The sequence below is a fragment of the Rosa chinensis genome, chromosome 3, assembly GCF_002994745.2.
Source record: "Rosa chinensis cultivar Old Blush chromosome 3, RchiOBHm-V2, whole genome shotgun sequence".
NCBI classification, from domain to species: Eukaryota; Viridiplantae; Streptophyta; class Magnoliopsida; order Rosales; family Rosaceae; genus Rosa; species Rosa chinensis.
The window spans coordinates 4008376-4022500 of record NC_037090.1 but is presented as its reverse complement, the minus strand read 5'-3'; the positions used below and the strand labels follow the sequence as shown (position 1 = coordinate 4022500).

General features: G+C 42.1%; 1 protein-coding gene across 3 annotated transcripts; it reads right to left on the bottom strand.

The window, feature by feature from the left end:
• Nucleotides 1–2382: 2382 nt before the first annotated feature.
• Nucleotides 2383–13220, bottom strand: LOC112191849 (sugar transporter ERD6-like 5). Of its 3 annotated transcripts, XM_024331289.2 has the most exons (20): nt 13092–13220; nt 12827–12950; nt 12515–12577; nt 12347–12436; nt 12184–12243; nt 11725–11790; nt 11552–11617; nt 11388–11463; nt 11232–11296; nt 11038–11130; nt 10861–10938; nt 10696–10780; nt 10561–10604; nt 10405–10467; nt 10269–10328; nt 10130–10183; nt 9972–10031; nt 9806–9861; nt 2693–2751; nt 2383–2612 (listed from the first exon to the last, which is right to left on the bottom strand). In XM_024331289.2, the coding sequence occupies exons 2-20, from the start codon at nt 12941–12943 to the stop codon at nt 2491–2493; spliced, it is 1377 nt and encodes a 458-aa protein (XP_024187057.2). In that variant the 5' UTR covers nt 12944–12950; nt 13092–13220; the 3' UTR covers nt 2383–2490. The 3 variants fall into 3 exon arrangements, with proteins under 3 accessions (XP_024187057.2, XP_024187058.1, XP_040372343.1); XM_024331290.2 differs by lacking the exon at nt 13092–13220 and having other exon boundaries at nt 12511–12577; nt 12827–12880; XM_040516409.1 differs by lacking the exons at nt 2383–2612; nt 2693–2751; nt 10130–10183; ... (13 more) ...; nt 12827–12950; nt 13092–13220 and having other exon boundaries at nt 7147–9861; nt 9972–10063.
• Nucleotides 13221–14125: the final 905 nt, after the last annotated feature.

Genomic DNA, 14125 nt, shown 5'->3' with positions numbered 1-14125 from the left:
AGTAGTTTTCGATCAGATTGGGGAGCAGATCCTTCATTCTCTCTCTCTCCCTCTCTCTCTCTCATATCAGATTGGGGAGCAGTACCACCGTCATCATCTTCTCTCTCCTCCCTCGGCTCCGTTGTCTCCTTCGTCGTCGTGGGTGGCTTCGCTGAAGTCGATGATGGCCGCAAAGCCGCACGCTAGGTAGGGGAAGGATGAGGTGAATCTGTCTCCGTTTGGTTTTTTTTTTTTTTTTTGGCTTGCTTCGTTTTCGAAATAGTTCAGTGGCTCGTTGCGTTGCTTCAATTATGCAGGCGTCCCTTAATTGATCAATTCATAACAAAGTTCACTGCTCGAATTGCTATACGGTTGCTGAAAGAATCAAGCTCGTACGTGGGTTATAGAATTCCATGTGATATGTTGGTTCAAGTCATATTTGACTTATTATTATGAGAAATATTTTTGGCATTGTTCCTTTGGGATGGTATGCAGTTTGTCAATTTATCGTTGCGCCTTTCTGTTCAACAATTCATAATCAAAAAGCTCTACACAAACTACTTTGCTTTTGGGATGGTACTAAAATTGCTGCAAGCAGTTTATTGCTTTTGGGGGGCAATAGACGTCTATTGGGGGGCAATACATGGCTGATAGTCGTCTATTGGGAGGGCAATATATGGTTAATAGACGTCTATTGGGGGGCAATACATGGTTGATAGACGTCTATTGCCCCTTTATTGGGGGGCAATAGACGTCTATTGGGGGGCAATACATGGTTGATAGTCGTCTATTGAGAGGGCAATATATGGTTAATAGACGTCTATTGGGGGGCAATACATGGTTGATAGACGTCTATTGCCCCTTTATTGGAGGGCAATAGACGTCTATTGGGGGCAATACATGGCTGATAGTCGTCTATTGGGAGGGCAATACATGGTTAATAGACGTCTATTGGGAGGCAATACATGGTTGATAGACGTCTATTGCCCCTTTATTGGGGGGCAATAGACGTCTATTGGGGGGCAATACATGGCTGATAGTCATCTATTGGGAGGCAATAGACGTCTATTAGGGGGCAAAAAAATTTTCCGGTGGGTGGTAGCCGATGATCGGAATCCGGCGGCCGGTGACCAGATTCAGGCGAAAATTGGCCGGATTCCGGCGAAGTTGGCCGAAATCCGGCTGCCGGTGATCGGACTCCGGCGAAGTCCCCTATAGTTTCTCTCTCTTCCATTCTCTCAATCTCTCTCTCTCTCTCTCTCTCTCTCTAAGTAACAAAGGTGAGGGTAAAATTATATTAAAAAAATAATAAAAACAAAAAAAAATCTTAATGGAGTATTAGGGAAGACCTCCTTAGAGTGTTTTGGGTAAGAGGGAATTAAAAAAACTTAGTGGGGTAAGTGGGAAAAAAATCTCTAAAAATGGTGTAAATGGACAAAAACCCTTTATATTATGAAATCATTGTGTGTATCCCATCTTTTATTGGACGTGCACATGGCATTGATGGCAGTTCGCGAATAAAAGAAGACATGTGAGGACTTGAATCCATCAAGTAGAAAATACATGTGAGCTGGTGTTGGTCCCAGATGAGTCCACTACCAATGGGGCCACGTTGTGCTCTCAGGGACAGGGAGTTCCCCCAAGTTCGCAGTCTAGAATTGATCGGGTCTCTGTTCTTTGTGTTTGGATACCCTTGCCTGGGGCAGACAGACATTATGATCAAGGAACAAGGCATCGATCACCTTGCTTGGGTTAAGGATTTTTCATCAAGGGATTGGACCTTGGTTACCCTGCTGGGTTACCTCACTCAGGGCAAAAACTTTTGATCAAGGGACTGGAAATCGAAGATGGGCAAACAAAATGGCTAGGTTTTAGGCTTTGTTTGGTTTGGAGTCAGAGCCTATCCTCTGTCAGTGTATAAATAGATGTGGGGGGCTAACCCATCACTGTTGTGCTTTTAGCCAACCAGAAGAGAATTTGGGAAAGGGAGAAAGAGCTTGGAGCAAGTTGATGGTTTTAATGGAGTCGGTGAGAGCGAGTCATCGATTCAATATGTTCATATCATCGAGCAGAGATTCAGATCACATCCCTTAACGATTTCATTAAATTCTTTTGGTTTCCTCTGGCTCCTCCTCTTCCCCATTTTTCTGACTCCCCTGTTTTTCACAACTGGAAGCATCGTCTTTTTCATCACTTTCTTTTCAATAGTGTCTATCATTGTTATTATAAGTGTTCTGGATGTTTGATCGTAGATGTTGAAGCTAAAAATTCGTCTGAAAAGGTTGTAAAAGGCTTGAAATCTAGTTGCATAGAAAGTTACTAAGTTCTGATCATGAACATGTGCCAAGTTTATGGCTTTCTCACTAGTCTTGTATGCTCTGCTTTCCTTTTTTCAGTAGGAGACTGAATGGTTGCCAGTAGGGTAACTATAATGGAAATAAGCTAGCCTTTGGATTCAATAAGGAAAAATAAAAGATGCATCATCCTTTGTAGATGGAATGGAGACATTATTTATCTTATTGTTGCCATTGATGCTTGTATTTCTTCTAGGGTTCGCCCCTTTGTCTCTGGCACTAGCTTTGCTACGAACAGAAGTGTTAAGCCGCAAATGGTTGAGAAGAATAAGAATGTTCCTGAAGCAGTATAATCCGACACCAATTACTATCAGTTTACATAAGGAGCAAGAGCTAATTGAAGAAAACAATGGAGATACCTGCTGAGCTCCATTCCATCATGTAATTGAAGGTGATTGTTACTATCCAAGCACAAGACCAGTTTTTTTTTTTTTTTTTTTTTTTTTTTTTTTTTTTTTTTTTTTTAAGGAGAAAGGGATTAGGCGATATTAGTTCCTCGGAGACAGACAATGCAGGGCACTTGTCCCACCCTCAAACCCGAAGGTGAAGGGTCTGCCCCACTCTGGGAACCCACCGCCCGTCCCCCAACTCAATTTATTAATAATAAAAAGAGAAATACATCGTCCAAGAGAGAAATAAAAAATAACAGTGAAAGAGAAGAGAGGGAAACTCCCCCCTCATGAACAAATCTAAAAGATGAAAAAAACAGCCACAAAAATGAAGACTGGACACGCGAAATATGCCAGAAATTCGCTTGCGCCTCTGAGAAGCCTCTGAGAAGGTGTAGGCAAGAAAGACAGACGAACATAATCATCTCAGCAACCTGTGAAGCGATAATTTGGGAGTCCCAAAAAATCCGCCTGCAAGTACCTGTGAAGCTCTGCAGGAGGGCTAGGATACCAGGTAAATGAGTGTTTTGAAACACCTAAGTTTGCCATCTTATCTGCTGCTGCATTCCCTTCCCTAAAAATATGAGTTCTACGAAATTGCATTTGCTGAATGTTCTTCAGGCAGTTTTGCCATCTAACTCTCAAGTCCCATGGAGGAGAGAAAGAATTGGAGGAGAGAGATGCTAATACACTAATAGAATCACTTTCCAACCACAGGGTAGTCCAACCTCTAGTGAAAGCAACTTCAATAGACACAATAACAGCATAAAGTTCAGCATAAAAGGAAGAGTTGCAACCCAGAGGTTGGCAAAAACTCCCTAAGTAAACCCCAGAAGCATCGCGAAAAACTCCTCCACAAGCTGCAGGACCAGGATTACCTTTCGCCAGACCGTCAGTGTTAACTTTAACCCAAGGAGGGAGGGGGGGATGCCATAGGACACGTTGAATCTTGGGCGCTTTACGGGGCTTGGGGCACACCCCAAGGGAAGAAAGAAGACGGGAATCCAAGACGCCTTTATAGTAACCAGGAACCAGAGAACCAAATTGCCGAATCCATGCCATAATTGAACAACACAGTGTAGAAAAAATAGGAGAGCGATTATCAAACCTGAGTCTATTTCGTGCCTTCCAAATTTCCATGAAAGTAAGCAATCCCGCTGCCAACCACAAATTATAAAGCTGAGGGGAAAAACCCTTCTGACAAAAGCCAACCCAGAAATCCAACAGTGAGTCATAAGCAGGAAATGAGGTTCCAAACTGAGTTGCCAGCCATCCCCAGAGATGTTGAGAGAAGGGACAGTGTAAAAATAGGTGCAAAGCTGACTCTGCCGAACTGTTGCATAATTGGCAGATGGACACAATCGGAATCCCACCTCTTTTCAGCCGATCATCAGTGGGCAAGCGATCTAAAAGAATCCTCCAAGCCAAGAAAGAAAATCGTGGAGGAATGAAGGAATGCCAAATAGTAGAAGCCCAGTCTCTCACAATAAAGTGTCGTCTAAGCAAGTTATAGGAATCAGTGAAGGATAACTCTCCGGAGGCTGTAGTCTCCCAAATGAGCATATCAGGTTCTGTGTCTAAAGGGAGACAAATATCAGAAATTTTCCTGTACAAGTCTGGAAAGGTATCTAGGAAGAAAGAGGGAAACTGCCAAGAATGATCTGAGATGAAATCAGCCACACGTAGATCACTGAATCCTGACCAGTCGAAAAAACCCAACATATCCAAAATTGGATCTTGAAGCCATTTATCTTTCCAAAAGGACACCGAACGACCATCTCCAATAATCCAACGACAATTGTGGGTGATATGAAGAGCAATAGAGCGGAAACCTGGCCAGATTGAGGATTTGCGGTACCTCACTTTGGAACTAGATAATATAGGGTAACGAGTACGCATATAATCACCCCATTGGTTCAAAGAAGTGAAAGAGTTCCATGCAAACCTTAAAACAGCCGCAGAATTAAGAGTTGCCAGGTCACGAATACCAACCCCGCCCTCTTTTTTCGGAGCACAAACTTGAGTCCAAGTAACAGTGACAATTTTCCGAGTTTCAATATTTCCAGACCATATAAAATTACGCGCCCATGTAGATAACTTCTTCACAAGGTATGCAGGCCATTGATACACTGAAAAACTATGAAGAAGCATACTTTGAAAAACAGATTGCACAAGTTGAGTACGCCCAGCCATGGAAAGAAGCCTCCCCTGCCAACCCATTAACTTTGACTTAGCTCTATCGGCAATAACTTGGAGATGGCAGCTGCGGGGTTTTCCACAAAAAATAGGAACTCCCAGATAAATAAGAGGTAGGCGCCCTGCATGAAAACCCAATATACGTTGAACTGTACCTGTCCTGTGACCAGACCTAGCTCCAAGATAGAAAGTACTTTTCTCCGCATTAATGAATTGCCCTGAAGCTGCACTATAACGGTCAAAAAACCCACGCAGCCGTTTAAGAGAATTTTTGTCCCCACGACAAAACACCATGAGGTCATCTGCATATAACACATGAGACGGTGCAGTGCAATTCCTGGGAAAAGATATTGGCTTCAATTGACGGGTTTGGAGAAGTAAGTGAAGGCCCCGGCTGAGAGCCTCCTCTGCAAGACAGAATAAAAGTGGAGAAAGAGGATCTCCTTGTCTAACACCACGAGAACACGTAAAGAAACCTTGAGGAGAGCCATTGATTAAAAGAGATAGTCTTGCTGAGTGAAGAATAGAGCTGACCCAACTAGTGAAAGTGGGAGAGAACCCAAAATTACTTAAAACACGGAGCAGAAAATCCCAATTTAGAGTGTCAAACGCCTTTGCTATATCCACTTTGATTCCCACATTTCCACCATAAGCCTTTCGGTCCAATAAGTTAAAACATTCCGAAACCATACCAATACAATGATTAATTCGCCTACCAGGCAGAAAAGCGGATTGCTGAGGAGAAATTATACGTGTAGCAATAGACCCCAAGCGAGAAGCCAAAATCTTAGGTATAATCTTGAAGAGAAAATTGGCTAAGGCAATCGGGCGAAACTGAGTAATAAGCTGAGCATTTGGGACTTTTGGAATGAGAACTAAAAAATTGCAATTCATGTTGGGGAGGATCCAGTTTTGAAGAAAAAATTGACGAACACATGCCACCACATCAGAACCAACAATATCCCAACAAGCTTGATAAAAAGATCCTGAAAAACCATCAGGCCCGGGAGCACTAGAACCATCCATAGAAAAAACTGCACTTCTAATTTCCTCAGATGTAGGAATTGCAGATAGCACCACATTTTCATCGTCAGTCACAAGAGATGGAATAACTGAACAAACCTCTTCCACATTTGTAGAAGGGGAGGGAATATCATAGAGATTCTGATAAAAAGCCACAGTATGTGCTGCAATGTCTGAAGGGTCAGTAAGTATCCTCTCCCCCACACGGATAGAAGACATTTGACTCTTGGCTGCACGAACCTTGGCATAAGTATGGAAAAAAGATGTACTTCTATCCCCATCAGTAAGCCACTTAACCCGAGCTCTATCTTTCCAATAAGTTTCTTGCATCCTCAGAGCATCTAAGACTGCAGACTTTGCAACAATCTCATCCTCAAACCTTTGATCAGTCATGCCACGGGTCGCGATATCATGTTGAATGTTGACTAAGTTTTCACGAGCAGCAACAACCTTTTGATGGACATTACCGAAAACCGCTTTGTTCCAATCACGCAAGCAATGTTTCAAAGCCTTTAATTTCTGCAAAGTAACAAACATTGGGCAGCCACAAAGTTGAAAAGAATTCCAACAATTAGACACTACTGCATGAAAATTTGGATGCTGCAGCCACATAGACTGAAACCTGAAAGGCTTGGGACCACTTGGGGAGAGTTTTGAAGCAGAGAAAATCAATGGAGAATGATCAGAAACAACACGGGGAAGAGCAACACAACTAGTAAAAGGCCAAGCTTCAAACCAAGTGGTATCACAAAGACATCTGTCCAAACGAAGCTCAACATGTCCACTGGTGCTCCAACCATTTGACCAAGTAAAGAACAAGCCGGAAGTATCTAGATGAACAAAATCACAAGTATCAGACATACTTTGAAAATCTGCACAGGAGAGGCGAGAAGGAGATGGGCCTCCTGATTTTTCATGGGCTCCTAACACAGCGTTGAAGTCCCCAATTACCATCCATGGGATAGACGTTTGAGGACGAAGAGCATTAAGATCTTGCCATAAATCCCTGCGTTTGATATAAGAGGTAGAAGCATATACAAAAGAGAGTTGACTGGGATCAATATCAAAAGGGACCTGAATTGTAACCTGCTGTTCGGAGTTGGAAATAATTGTCGGATGAGGAATATGAGAACCCTTCAACAGCCAAAGATTTGGAAGAGCCGCTCCACAATCATTAGTTGCAACAAGATCCAAATTCAAAGAAGACCAAAAAACTGCTGAAATTGAGGTGAACTTTATCTTTGGCTCAGCAATGCAAACAAGATCTGGTTTGTGAATATGGCAAATATTAGAAAGCTCGGATTGGGAGTCATTGTTTCCTATTCCCCTAATATTCCAATAAAGAACCTTCATTGATTGTACTTTTTATTCTTTGTTCTGTCCCTCTTTGGGTAAGGAGTTTCACGATCAAGAGCTTGGGTAGCTTGTCGTCTTTGTTTTTTCTGTTGAGACCTGGAGATAACCGGTGTGAAACCATTTTCAGTATTTTCATTAACTCCTTGACCAGTAATTAATGCGACATCCTTGGCTAAAGTTGCAACATGTTCAAATCCCGGGGGAACACCCGTAGGTAAATCAACCAGATCAATCAGATTTTCCTCTTCCACCATATCATGCCAATTCTGACCACTCTGTGGAGAATTGGTTGGCTGGGGGCTGTAAGTCTTTTGCTCCATATTGGAGTTCACCTCTTCATCACACATTTCATTATCACTGTCAACTTCCTCATCCTCATCATCCTCATCAGTAATATGAACCGTAGGGACCTCCAAAGTAGTTGTTCCAACAACTTGAGCAAATTCCTTAGGAATAATGTCAACCACTGCTTCAATTTCCTTGCTTGCAAGGATGGCAAATTTATTCTTGTTGATAAGAGGAGACATGTTGCCTTTACAACTTTCAGGCTTCCTGTTGATAATGGGTTCATTAATGACCAGATCAGCAATACGATCCAGTTCCTGGTCAACGGCCTCAGTGAGAACATCTTCTGCAAATTTAGTAATCTGATCATGGTTTGCAACCTCAGGGGAGTGTTGCACCTGAGGGATAGTGTCCAAATTTTGCTCAGAGACATTGTTTACAGCCGTCTTGGGACGATACTCTTGACGCCCAATGCGAGAAGGCTTTTTAACAACCTTATGTTCTTGAGCATTTTGCTCATTGTTAGAGCTCTTCAAGAACCTGCATTGATCAACCATATGGCCAACCTTCCCGCAATGAGTACACACATTCTCATAGACCACTTCAATCGGAAAACAATGAGTTTCCCGCTCAACCATCAAAGAAGGTGGTAAGTCCCCTGCAAGATCCACATCAACCAAGACTCGAGCAAAGTACCCGAATTGTCTTTCCCTTGTGGCTTTGTCAATTTGCAATGGAGTTCCGACACCCCGAGCGATTTCCATAAGATGTTGTTGGTGCCAATAATCTTGACTCAGCCCATAAATCCTAATCCAAATTTGAGCATGAGTTTGAGGAAAGGTATCTCCTGGTACAAAGTCCGGTTTCCACTGAGTTAGGCGAAAAATTCCATCAGGAAGAGTACAAGTACCTCCACTCCATACCCTACGGAGATCCTCTTCAGTGGCAAAATGAATGTCAAAGTAGCCTTTACCGAGAGGAACCAGACGCCATGGCTTTGAGGGCTGCCAGAGAGCAGCAAGCAGCCCTTTTAGGGCATCAGCCTTAAGAGGTTTAGAACCCTTACGAAGAAGAAGACGACCAATAAGATTGGTTTTGAATTGCTTTAATTGCTCCTGGTATAAGGATTCATTGATCTTGACATAAATTTTATCCCCACGAACAACCGGAGATGGTAGTTGGCTGAGAGATATAGCAGCCTCTGTTGAGTTAGCGAGGATAGATGCAAAAGTGCGTGATTTTGGGGCTGTTGGAGGAGGCGCAGAGGCCGTGTCTATGCCTCCCAAGAATGCCCAGGGGCAAACAGCCATCTGATGCTTGAATACTCAAATAAAAATTTTCCCAATGCTCCCAGCAGTACAGAAGCCTTCAGTTGCAATTGCGGAGAACACGAAAAACATACAAGAAAAGTAAATTTCATCCGGTCACCATCTACACTAGCCTATGCGCACGCCGGGAATGCAACTAGAGTTCTTGTGATCATCAAATAATAGAATACGAAATTGAATCTAAAATTTCTGAGACCTGACCTGACTGTGGTAAGCTTTGTTCTGACCGTTTCTCGGTCCATTTCATCGAAACCCACCGACCATCACCGATGCAAGGAGAGCTTCCTTGCGTGATTCATGTTGTCCTGATAGCCCATTTGTTCAGTTGGATGGTAGAGTCCGGCGAGGAGTGGCTTTGCTGCGTCGGTGGCGAAGGCTCCGCGTGTTTAGGGACAACCTGTGATGAGGGACAGAGAGATACAACAGGGGCCAAAAAAAAAAAAAAAAAAAAAAAAAAAAAAAAAAAAGGGGTTAGATCGATGCGGGTGAGGGATCGATCTGTGGGAGCGGTGACGGGGATCGGTGACGGAGAGCTTGCGTCGGAGATCGATCTGTGAGGAGGGATACACGGATGTGTAGATCGACGTCGGGGCTGCAATCTCTGTTGACGGACGGAGATGGGGAGCGGTGACGGGGAGCGGTGAACGGGAGCAGCGACGATGTGAGGGAGAGAGATGCTTGGGTGCTGATAAAACTGTGATGGGGATCAGCGACGATGCGGCAGTGACGGGGAGCTGGGAGGATTTGGTGGTGAGGGGGCAGCTTCTGATGCGGCGGTTTGAAACAGCTAGATCTGGACGAAACTCCAGGTCGCTGCATCGTGGCAAGCGCGAGTTCCTGCCCTCATTCCTGCTCCCTCTCCATCATCCGCCACTATGTTCAGCAAGCACAAGACCAGTTCACCAAACTCAGCAGGCTTCCAGCTGAACCTTTAACGTTTATAGGGAATATCTGAAAAGGAAATTATTCCAACTTTGTTATGAGAATTTATTCTTGATCTGTTAACTTTTGGAAGACATCAATGAAAGCACACGAAGCTCATGAACAATAACGATACCCACCTCTGACATAATAACCCAGGGTAATCCTGCCATGCCTGTTGTGTATGATACACTTTGAGCCTGAGTGAGAGAACATTTGAAGATGTGTTTTAGGTCGAAAGATATGACCGAAATAGAACCAAAGGGAATGCTTGTCATGTGGTTAGAAATGTACTTACCAACAAGCCAATGTACACCAAAATGGGAGTGACCTCCTTCCACAGGTTGAGTTCCTGCCAAGCTCAAAGTATGATCAGTTGAATATGATTCAAACAAGAAAACAGAAGAATAGTATCAAAATATAGTTCACGGCGAAACCTGAAAGCTGAATGCCAAACCCACAAGAAAGGCACTCGAGCACAATCCGCCAGCAGAAACCTGCAAACATTCGGTCACTTCACTGCGTACTTACTGATATTCAACACCACAGCTGAGATAAATTTGCCAATCTCACCATTAGAAGTGGTCGTCTTCCGACTTTGTCTGTTAAGAGCACACTCGATGTAACACCAGGTATCTGTGAATGAAAACATCCAAAACTTTTAGATATGATTGTCTCAATTACAAGTCTCTGTTCACTTGGAGTTGTGAAGCTTATATATATCTTTACCCCAATGATAGCCAATGATATAGTCCCAATGCTACTTGAAAAACCTGAAAGAAAATGGATCCAGCATCATAGATTCTGTTATATTGCATTTATGTATTATGCTTATGACTCAAACTAAGAGAGCTTATGATTTACCTGCATCTACAAATATAGAACTTGCATAATATGCCACTGCATTGGTACCCCCGAATTGTTGCAGTGACATGAGCCCAACTCCAATCTAAGCAATTCAAGAACGTGTTAATCATGAAAAGTGAAGGTGGAACGCTAGAATGATTATATTCCTTTGAGCCAACTTACAGCGAGTGAGTGAGCATATCTCTTTTGGAACAAGTCCAGGACTCTGTCCGAGTGCTGCTGAAACATTTCTGTATAATCCTACAACAATGGTAAAAGCTTCATTTTATTTCATGGCTACCAAACAGTACAATATTAAAACAAAAAAAAAAAACCTGAAGTTGGAATGTGCAAGGTTACCATGATTTCAGCTGCTTCTTGAGATGTGTCAGTGTTCTTTCCTCTAAGACGCTGAAGAGTCGCTTCAAAGTCTTTTTGCCTACCTACCTTGGCCTGCAAACAAGTACTGTATCAATCTACTTGAGCACTCTAGTTAAAAATTTCTCCAGCCATTTATAAGGAATATTTGTGATCAACTATAGAATTGGACTCACCAGCCACCTTGGAGACTCTGGAATGAAAAATAGACCTATTATGTGTACAAGAGATGGAATAGCACCTGAATACAAAGTAAACTACTATTAACTGCTAGATTCAACTTTGATGCAAATGATCAAATTTATTCCAGGTAGGAGGAACAGATGACTTACCGACTAATGCCAAGGTCCGCCAGGTTATGACATTTCCAAGGAAATATATTAGTGCTACACCGCAACAAAGCATCAACTGCAGTTAATGAAAGTTAGGCTAGAAATTAGAGAATAATAAGCTGGCAGTTCATCTCACATTTACAATGATTTATATTATGTAATACCTGAGTAGCTGAAGTAAACCTTCCTCTAAGATCATTAGGTGTTATTTCTGCTATGTACACAGGTACCTATTTTTGAAAAAGATGTTTGATCATAACATGCATGTGTTCTACACAGCTACACATCAATTACAAACCAAAGTTATAAGCAGAATGTATTGCGAAATTCTAATTACCACGTAGCAAGTTATACCAACGCCAAATCCCACTGACAACCGTCCTAAATCCAGGCACCAAGCATTCTGCATCAAGCATTTAACTCAGCTACACAGATTGAACCAAGAAATGGGAGAAAACCAAAAGAAACTATGAAAAAAAAGTTTTCCTAGCAATCATTGACAATCTTCATCTGAACATTTTTAGTATCAGTTGGAACTTGCCAACAACTTTTACTACAACCGTGACCACAATATTTTCCAACGCACCGTATTTTAGTTTTCTTTTGAATCGTCAAGTACGAATGAGAAAACAACCATATATGTCTCCAAGACTACAATGTATTCAGAAGTTTCAGTCCAATACTCCAATCTAAAGACTTATCTGTGAAAATACTTCTAAATCAATCCTTTGGGTGAAATGTAAATTTGAACATATTAACTGTGCATACATACAGAGATAGGAAAGAGAGAAGAAACCTGTGCAAATGCTATAGTGAGCCACCCTGCAGCACTGAATATTTCAGAAAACCACATTGTCTGCTTGATCAACACATACAAGGAGAAGAACAAGAAAGTTTCAGATTTCACATTTTATGATCTGCAGCAGGCCCAGAGTTAAAGAGTATATTGAAAAACTTACACCTCTACGGCCAATGAGATCCGTTATCGTCCCATTTACTAATGCACCAATCATTCCTCCAATCGTCATTGTTGAACCGAAAATTGAGTACTGAATTGATCACAAGAAAGTCCATCAAATGCAAAAAGAACAAAAGAAAAAAATCCGAAAATACTAGTACGTACTTACGGCTGCAACAGTAAGGCCCAAGTCTTCCACAATTCCTGATTCAGCAGATGATGAGTATCCTATCTACAAAACATTGTTATTGTGCTTTAGGACCAATGCTTAAACAAAAATGTAATTCACACTATTGTATCCTCTTTGCATGACACTATTGCATCTTCTTTGCACTATTGTAACTTATACCAACAACTTGATGCAGCAGAGCATACTTATCATTACAATTTACACTGACTCTCCTTTCATCCTAACATATGGTAATATATGGATCATTGGTAGAAAAATGCAGAATTTGAAATGTGAATGAGAATGACTTACAGCACAGCCATAGCCGAAGGAACCACAGAGAACGACCAATGTGCTCAGAACCACAACACCTGAAGCTCCACTGATATTGGACTTTGACCCTGATAGAGCTAGTAGGCCCTCTTCCATGGCTTCTCTGTCCATCAGAAGGAGATGAGTAAGAAGCAGAGTGGGAGTGCAATAGTGTTTTATAACGAGAGAAACATGGATCTGGACAGTAGCATGCACGTATTGTGCTCAAGTTTCTTTTTAATTAGTCGTGAATTGTTAGACTTACACACATGGTTATGGAATCCCAACAACCTCCATGGCCACATTGCCACCAGCTTCATCTCCACCTGATCTTCCGATAGAGTGTCTTCAAATTCCAAGTCTGAAGATCACACATAACTTGGGTTTTTGTCCAAACTTGTCATCATTTGTCGCTCAAGCGATCATCATTTTCATTATTTCAACTCAATATTTAACTTGATAATGTGTGTGACCCACTTGAAATGACGAAAATACTCATTACCCGATTATCACAATATGAGTGAACACGTAAACGGAACTTTCAGTTTGGACCAGTGGCGGGTCGGGTTTGATGAATTTGGAGCAGCCCACGGGTGTAACACGTGAGGAGTAGGGTTTTGGGAACCAAGACTCACCTGTCTCCCAGTCTATAAATAGATGAAGTTTCTATGGTTGTTGTGTTTTGAGCCGAACAGATATCAAAGGGAAAGAGAGAACTGGGGAAAGGGAGACAGAGCTTGTTAGAGCAAGTTGGTAGGTTTAATGGAGTCGGTAAGAGTAAAAAGTTGAGATCATCTTCTCCGTGATTTGATGAACCCATCTCTCTCTCTCTCTTACCGATTTCATTAAAGTCTTCTGATTTCCTCTGGCTCCTCCCTTTCCCCATTTTTCTGACTCCCCCTGGTTTCCAGAACCGGTGGCATCGTGCTCTTCATCTCTTTCTTTTTAGTATTGTATAGCATTGTTAGTATAAGGGTTCTGGGTGGGTGCTTGATCGTAGATGTTGAAGCTGAAAAGAGATCTGAAAAGTGTGTGGCAAGCTTGAAATCTGAGTAGAATACCCTTGTTGGTACTTTCTGAACATGAAGATGTGCCAAGTTCATGGCTTTTTAACATTTGAGCAATAAAGTTTATGGCTTTCCCTGTTCTTGTATGACTTGTTTTACTTTTTTCAACAGGAGGCTGAACAGTTGCGAGTTCACTAATGTTTCGGTTCCTGGGAAGATCGTGTTTAGTAAGACAGTATAACGGGTTTTGGTTCCTAAACTGTTAGCCTGGTCATGAAATTCATATTATTGT